General features: G+C 42.3%; 1 protein-coding gene across 3 annotated transcripts; it reads left to right on the top strand.

The window, feature by feature from the left end:
* The first annotated feature begins 204 nt into the window (after positions 1–204).
* On the top strand, positions 205–7373 carry ormdl3 (ORMDL sphingolipid biosynthesis regulator 3). 3 transcript variants are annotated; one of them, XM_056429999.1, is made up of 4 exons: positions 205–713; positions 1585–1780; positions 2225–2376; positions 5247–7373. In XM_056429999.1, the coding sequence occupies exons 2-4, from the start codon at positions 1607–1609 to the stop codon at positions 5380–5382; spliced, it is 462 nt and encodes a 153-aa protein (XP_056285974.1). In that variant the 5' UTR covers positions 205–713; positions 1585–1606; the 3' UTR covers positions 5383–7373. The 3 variants fall into 3 exon arrangements, with proteins under 3 accessions (XP_056285974.1, XP_056285973.1, XP_056285971.1); XM_056429998.1 differs by having other exon boundaries at positions 1582–1780; XM_056429996.1 differs by having other exon boundaries at positions 207–713; positions 1545–1780.
* The last annotated feature ends 1396 nt before the right edge of the window (positions 7374–8769 follow it).

Below are 8769 nucleotides of genomic sequence, written 5' to 3'. Positions count from 1 at the left end.
AATATAATTTTATATGAATATGATTTTATATATACATTATTATTATATATGTATGTATATATGTGTATTTATATATGTATATATATATGTATATATATATGTATATGTATATATATATACATGTATATAAATTAAATTGTTTATAATGATTGTTCCTTGTCTTTTAAAAAGATATTTAATGTCTCAAACTATTTATCATTTAAATTTGGCGTTAACTGTCAATGGTGCCCGTTTCCTCAGACCCCGCCTCCGCTGTGACGTCACATGGCGGGGGAGGAGGGTGGGGGGCGCTCTCCATGTTCTCTAAAAACGCATTAAATTCCGATAGGCCAGCCGCGGCCACGTGACACCCGGCAACCAATCACAGCCGGATGCAAAGGGTCCACTCGCTCGAAATGCTGGGGCTGTGAAAGCGAGCAGCGGTGACGCGACACCTCGAGCTGTGCTGTGTTGTCACCAGCTGTTGTCTGGAAGACGAGGGGGAAAAAGTGGATGTGTCGACACGAGCGCGCACATATACATATACCCGCAGCGCTACTCGCAATAGACCGAAGGACGGTACCGGAAGACTGATGGAAACACCGGAGCCTCGCCATTCTCTCGGTTCTCCCGGTGCTCGTAGTGACACGGCTGAAGGCATCGGTGAGACTCAAACTGTGATAACGGACTAGAGCCAACACGGTCCGAGTGAAGCCATTTTTTCCCCTCTGCTTGTGAGTATAAAGATGTATCCCTTCACTTAGAAATAACAATCATACGTGTATATATGTGTAAGTGTGTGTGTAAATATGTATCTATATTTATCTATTATAGTATCTCCAGTAGTGCTAGGTAGTCCACGTGTAGCTCTTTGTTGCCACGTTTCGGATAGTTACATTTTAGGCAACTTAAAAGACAGCGCGCTGGAATGACTGCTACATTGTTTACTCTGGTCAATCTGTTGTTGTTGTTGTTGTTGTTGTTGAGCAGGCAGATACTGACTTGTGTGCAGTTCTTTATTGTTGTAGCTGTGGACTCGGATCTTAATTTAGCCTTAGTTATACCGTGGTCACAGAGAATACTGCTCTCTGATTGGCTCACACATTCCCGTTAAATTCCTCATCGATTTGTATGAATTACTTTTCAGCTGCTTCGGGTTTGAATTAAAAGCACATATGACCAACGTTATTACAAGTAATGATGATCAATACGTTGTATTGATAACTCAATTGAAGTTAGGTCTTGTGAAATCGAATATACTGTTATCTATGTGTTAAGTAAGTAAGTCAAGTTTATTTATATTGCACAAAGTGCAGTACAATAGTCAATTAAAATAATTTGGCAATAACGGGGGCCAAAACATTTAACATAAAAATCTGATATTATATACGACATTCTTAATTAAAGGTCTTTTTTACTGAAATATAATCATTTGTATGTATACTTATGTATATAATAGAAGCTATTGTTACACGATGCACACTATTTTAACTGAAAGTAATGAATATAATTAAAGACACACTCCAGGTAGTTTCCATCTCTGAATAATTCCATTCATCTCACAGTCACAGTTCAAACTCTTTAAACTCTGGGACCGGTCAGCAGCGCCGCCACCGCCGCCGCCGCCATGAACGTGGGCACGGCGCACAGCGAGGTGAACCCCAACACCCGGGTGATGAACAGCAGGGGCATGTGGCTGTCCTACATCCTGGGCATCGGCCTCCTGCATGTCATCCTGCTCAGCGTGCCCTTCGCCAGCGTCCCCGCGGTCTGGACCCTCACCAACCTCATTCACAATCTGGTCAGTGTGTGTGTGTGTGTGTGTGTGTGCGGGGTGGGGAGAGGAAGTGTTGCTTCAACGGGGGTCAGCAGACGGGCGTTGTTTAGTAACGAGTCCGAGGGAAACAAATCTCTGTGCTGAGGTTTAAGAAGAAAGGCAACAGGAACTTGCTGCCTCACCGCTCCTAGTCATGTATTTATTTATACTCAGACTCTCTGTGTGGTCCTGGAGAGACAATTCAAAGGGTCACTTTGGTGTTGACGCTAAACGGGCTGCTATGTAATTCCCGTCTATGCACCTCCTCTAAAAGCCGCTGACGAGGCTCAGATTGTTGCTATAAGCGTCTGATGATATTGCAGGAAGGGACGCTCCCGAATCCCGAGAATACGCCCCCTCTACTGCTGTTTTCGGGGTATGACGTCACATGTTCCAACGGCGCTCTTCTCTCCTGTCTCTGGGTTGCAGTGCATGTACCTGCTGCTGCACGCGGTCAAGGGGACGCCCTTCGAGACCCCGGACCAGGGCAAGGCTCGCCTCATGACCTACTGGGAGCAGATGGACTACGGCGTGCAGTTCACCGCGTCGCGCAAGTTCCTCACCATCACGCCCATCGTCCTGTAAGTGGCCGCTCCGAGAACCCGGATGCTCGGCGGGTGGAGGGGACGGATATATATATATATAAATATGTGAATACACGCGGAGAACAAGCAGAGCAGGACGTGACCCCCCCCCCCCCACTGTCTCTTCTACTTTGAGGGAAATCAATCAAAAAATGTGCTTTTAATTCCAAACAGCCCTCTTGTATCTCTATTGATCGACACATGCGTGTTGGTTGATTAGCGTCTCCTTCGTTCCCTTATATTAAGGGTCACGTCGAGGCGGAGCGCCGATGTCTCCGGACCCACAACCGATAGTTAATGGAGAATAATTCTATTTTGACCACGTTTTCAAGCCTTGAGGGCACTCGGCCATCTTTGAACTGTCCAACGATGATGTCACCAGAAAATAGAGCAGATACAGCCTGTGATGAGAACAATATGGATATCGAGGGTTTTTTTTACACCTGAATTAAAGAACTATAAAGCTGCGGGACATGGACAGTTCAGTTGAATAAATTGTTCTAAATATATGTACTTTATTTTTTCAAAAGGCTTTCTGTTATTTTTAGATGTGTGTATTATTTCTAATTCATTCGGTTCAATTTAAAAGCTGGCGATAAAATATTGCTGATATATTATTCAATTGAAGTTTCTTGAATTGATTTGACGGTCGGTTGTTGGCGACGTGCAGACGCCGATCCAACGTTTCCATACATGTGGGAATGAGTCTGAGCGAAGATGAGACGTTACTGTGACGTTCTCGACTTTTTAGCGTGAAGAAGTTTTCTCTAGCCAAGCCTTCCTATTGTTAAAGGTGCCGTGTGCAAAGCCTCGCCACCTGAAGTATTAAGAGGAGCATTTGAACTGACCGTGAGTGACTGAGCTCTCCAGGTGGACGCGCTCGTTTCACATCTCTGCAACACAATGCAAAGTTCATCTTTTGACTATTTTAAGCACACAAAAAACCGCGACATCTCACACACTGCACTTTTTCTTCTTCTTTCTTTTCAAGCACGACCCCCTTTTTTCTGCTTTCGTCTCCTTTTCTGTCCATTTTAGTTCAGTTTCCGGGAAGCGCTCCGGCTCCCTGGGGTGGATTTGCCAGCTCAGCATGAACCCTGTAGAGATAGCAGCTTTCTGCAGGTGCACACATGTTTTCCCCAAATAAGGCCTCACGGTCATTTTTAGTTTTACAATCCGTAAACGGCAGCAGCAGCAGCAGGAGGAGGAGTAGGAGGAGGAGGAGTAGGAGGAGGAGGAGGAGGAGGTCCGGAGCTCTCTGAAGTCCCTCGTTAGTGCTTTGTCATCAAATAAAAGAAGACAGAAGAGCTGTTTATCAGATTGTTGTAGTTTCTTATTGACTCACCAGGAAGCGTCAGGGACCACTTGCTCGCGGCTCTCCCCGGTCCGGTATCCGGCTTGTTCTTCGTGAAAGAAAGAATCATGAGTGCATGTTTCTTTTTGCTTGTGTCGCAATCCCCTGTTCAGCATGTTGAAACGGCTGAATGAGGAAACCTGTGATTCTCAGAGAATAACGAGTGAAAGGTCACTTGCCTGTTCCTCTCTGGCTTGTTTCTTCTTGTGGTGGTTCTGGTTCACGCCAAACGAGGAAATCCATGACCGGCTTTGGGCCGCTTGTGCACACCCCGATCCTAAACTGTTCCCGTCTGTCCTCCTCGTGGTCTCGTATCCATGGAGTTAACTGTGACTAATGTTCTTTTACTAGCCAGCGACGTACCGCCGCAACATACGCTGGAATTATACACTACCGTTCAAAAGTTTGGGGTCATCCAGACAATTTCGTGTCTTCCATGAAAACTCACTTTTATTTATCAAATGAATTGAAAATTGAATAGAAAATCTAGTCAAGACATTGACAAGGTTAGAAATAATGATTAATATTTGAAGTATTAATTTTGTTCTTCAAACTTCAAGCTCAAAGGAAGGCCAGTTGTATAGCTTATATCACCAGTATAACTGTTTTCAGCTGTGCTAACATAATTGCACAAGGGTTTTCTAATCAGACATTAGTCTTCTAAGGCGATTAGCAAACACAATGTACCATTAGAACACTGGAGTGATAGTTGATGGAAATGGGCCTCTATACACCTATGGAGATATTTCATTAGAAACCAGACGTTTCCACCTAGAATAGTCATTCACCACATTAACAATGTAGAGAGTGTATTTTTGATTAATGTTATCTTTATTGAAAAAACAGTGCTTTTCTTTGAAAAATAAAGACATTTCAAAGTGACCCCAAACTTTTGAACGGTAGTGTATATTTAGTTTTTAAATTCTAAGCCCCTGGACGTGGAGATACTCGTATTCCCGTGAGGACGTTCTCTGATCATGTTGTTCGATGGAGGCAGACAACGGAAAAAATAGCGACGCCGTGTTTATTTGTATTTAAAATGTTTTTGACACTCTACTGGTTCATATTCATATTCATCTGCTGTGGGACGCGGACTCGAGACTTACTTAAGTCGCACACGATAAACATGTAATTAGTTGGAGAGCCAAAGATGCACTACGTTTGTATGCTAACTGGGTGAATAATAGGATGACATTATCAGTGCTGATCTAATAATATAAACTTATTCCATTTTGAGTAAGATTAGTCTATTTACTTTTTTTTTTATCGCATTGTAATATCCTGTTCAAAGTGATCACAGAGCAGCTATACTGTGTGCTGATTGGTTCAGTGATAAAGAGGTACGTACTTTTATGAAAAAGCTTTATTTAGAATCTGTTAATTTGATATTTTCTTTGCTAAAGACGTCGTATTGTTCCTCTGGCTTGAGGGGATGTGAATGCAGGTAATCTTGTTTCTCCTTTATTCCCTTTATAATCATCACTTCTTCTTCTCTTGTTTATTTGTGCTTCAGCTACATACTCACCAGCTTCTACACCAAATACGACCAAGCCCACTTCGTGGTCAACACGGCGTCCCTGCTCACGGTCCTCATCCCCAAGCTGCCCCAGCTGCACGGCGTGAGGATCTTTGGGATTAACAAGTACTGACAAGCCGGAAGAGAGAACCCCACCCCCACCCCCCATCCTCCACGCCCACCCCCCGATGCGACAGGTGTCGGAGGGGGAGGACAATGTGGCCGCAACACATCACGTGCCATTTTCACCGAGGCTGTAATCCCAAAGTCGTGTTGTGTGTGTGTGTGTGTGTAATGACACACTCGCTGTAGTTATTCAGCTGCTTCCTCTTTCTTGAGTTTTTTTTTGCTCAGAGGAGAGGAACACAACTTTAAAGACACGGAGAAGGCAGATCTGCAAACTGCTGCAGAGCCCGAGACACGCAGAAGCCACAAGGCTCTATATTTAGCCGCTCTGCTCGAGGGGGGGGGGGGAGGCCGAGATCGCAAAGTACAGCAGCTCTTTATTTATGTCTGACCATTTCCATGTTTGGACTCCCGTTGTTCTGGTGAGTATCACAGGAAGCCGGCGGCCGTCTGGCCCGTGGGCACAAAGAATGAGGAAAGAGCCCTCGGCGGATTTCAACTAAAGTCCTGCGACACGAAGTTCACAGAAGTGTTTCTCAACCCTGTTGCGGCTGCATCTCGGCTTTGAATCTGGAGGCAAATGACACACGAGTTACAAGCTTCTTAGGTACGTCTGGTGTCATCTAACCCGACGTTGGATCCTTGCAGTGAATCCTGAAACGTTAAAAAAAAGGTATTTTGTAATGTTTTTGTTTTTTTTGACCTCGTTTACTTAAGCAAATGTTTCCGATTATTGGAAACGCCTCAAATGGAACTGCCAGGTTTTTCAAGAACATCAAGTTCTTCCTCTTCACCCGGTCAAGATTGGGGTTTTTTCTGAGCCAAGGAAGCTCCAGTTATACTGAAGCTCTTGCTAAAGGGATCATGAGTCACAAAGATGTGTATTATTAGAGTGTCTAAATATGTCACTGTTCGTATAAAAAAGAAAAGAAAAAGGGAATATTTTTCATTTGACTTCAAGTCTAATGCGTATTGGCTGAAGGGTCCATGACCCACTTCACCATGACAGTCCTCTTGACTCAATATGTCAATAATGATATTAATCGGGACGTATGATGCTCATTTTCAGATTCATACTTGTGTTTGGGATTTCTACTAGAACATGTTTACAAGCTTTAATGTTCAGAAAACTCTTTTATTTTTCTCACCACGTCCCTCTGAATACCCCCCCCCCCCCCCATCCTCTGGCTGAACGCGCCTGTCTCTTTAAGAGAAGAAGCCCACTCTGCCCTGAAGGGCCCGATGTCCCCTTGAGACTGTAGGAAAACCTAAATTACATTTATCAATCATGAGAAAAAGCTATAATTTGTGAATACATGTATAAAAAAGACATAATACATACAAGCGGAATACATTTAAAATAATAATATTTTTCATAAGGGGCAAAAGACTGTCTTTTTCTGATATCAAACACGGTTCAGTGTTGTCGAAGTGGAAGAGGTTTTTGGGTACGGACAGTGTCACACACACATTACACAGCGGTAGTATTGGTTGCCATAGTAACATATATATATATTCATATTATCGACTGGTAGTAATAGTAAAAGTGATCTCAGTTTCATCTTTTAGGTCAATTAAATGATTGTGATTCATGCTGTTTCATATTATCATATTTTAATTACTGCTGACCCCCCCCCCCCCAAAAGTTGTTTATTATAGTTTTTCTTTGCAGATTGTTGTTTAATTTGCATAATTTGACCAAAAGACAACAACAAAACATGTACCAAAGAATTCTGGATTTGTAAATACGAGTTGATCTTCACCACCAAGAGACGGCGTCTCCACGAAGACCTCATGGAATATTTCACAGCACAAAGTGATCATGTGTGTGTGTGTTTTCTTTTTTACTGCACCGTCTACTTTTATGAAAGAAGGTTGAATTGAATGTTGGTAAAAATCAAACAGTGAAACAGTGACTTCTGTTGGCCGGAGTGCTGATAGAGGGACGTGTGATCTCCTGTAAGAGTGATTCACCCAAAATACAATATTTTTCAAGAACCGTTGTCGTGTCTGAGCTTGACGAGGTATGTTTGATTCATTAAGACACACAAACTGTTTTATATTTGTTTTCATGGCTGGAAGCCGACAGATGAAAAGAAAATGTTGCTGCGATAATCAAAACATCTCCATGGTAAATCATAATTAAGAGATTTAAAAAGTCATAGGCCTACATCTTTTATTTATTTCTTTTACTGGCAGAAATGACCTTCCATATTTTAGGTCCTCCGGACATTTTTCTTGTGTGGCTTTCTAATAGTCAATAAGTCGGAAAATATAGATTTAAAGACCACGCATGGATGTTGTTATTCTAAACTTGCTTTAATTGGACGTGGAAGTGTCACAAGAGTCCAGTTCAAGGGGAAACGTCTTTTTTAAGGCCGGGAGACCCGACTGATAAAGAAACACTGGACTGTCCTGGAGCCGCTCTGCACGCTCCTCGGCTCCAAGCGTAAAACTTAAGCCGGGTCTTTATCTCCACGTTGCAAGCCGATACAGGCTCGCTGCGTCACACAACACCGGAGGCTTGTTAAACATTGATTAAGTGAAAGTAATGACGAGGTATTAGAGGGAATATCACGTGGGATTAACTGCTGGGGAAACGCAGAAGATCTCTCACATTAGAGAACAATGGCTGCTGTGTGTTTATGTAATGATTGGTTTTTTTCCATTTATAATCCCACAAACTTTGAAAAGGTCGTTGTAGTTGATTCTTTTTTTTTTTTTTTTTTCCTGTTAAAGAAGGCTGGAGTGATGAATAATTGTAGTGTATGTGAGTCGGTGCTTTTTAAAGATCTTATTGATACTTTGATGTCGACCACGTTCATCCAGAAATTATGAATTCTTCAGTATTACAAGTGCAATAATCATTACGGTCATGGAAAACCTGGACAAGTCATGGAATTTTCATATGATTATTTCCAGGCCTGGAAGAGTCCTTGAAAAAAATTTAATTACAAAAGTTTTGGAAGTCATGGAAATGTGTTGTATTCACATGTTCATTTACGCTGAGTTTGAAAAGATTAATATGTTTTTAAAAGAAAGAAGCCTAAATTCTAAGCAGGCAATTATTATTATTTTTTGCGTTGAGAGTGAAAAGTTCATTGGCCATAGCAACAGTAGCTCAGGGATAATCCACTGTCATGTTTACAACCGAGATTTCACAACATTTTTGGTAATGGAAATTTTGTTTAAATTCATGGACAAGTCATGGAAATCCATTGGTCAAAATGTGTATGAACCCTGAATAATACAACGAGGCATTGCCACTCTACATGACAAGAAGCGTGCACCTTTTAATCCCCACGCTGAGGTAACTTGCATCATGCTGTTGGAGACAAAAACACATGTATGTAGTTTTCTCTTCTGTGTGGTGGCTTTGGAGCATTCATTTAAC

This window comes from Pseudoliparis swirei, chromosome 13 (genome assembly GCF_029220125.1).
Source record: "Pseudoliparis swirei isolate HS2019 ecotype Mariana Trench chromosome 13, NWPU_hadal_v1, whole genome shotgun sequence".
Classification (NCBI taxonomy): Eukaryota; Metazoa; Chordata; class Actinopteri; order Perciformes; family Liparidae; genus Pseudoliparis; species Pseudoliparis swirei.
The sequence above is the reverse complement of the archived record's forward strand: the minus strand, read 5'-3'. Positions and strand labels throughout refer to the sequence as shown.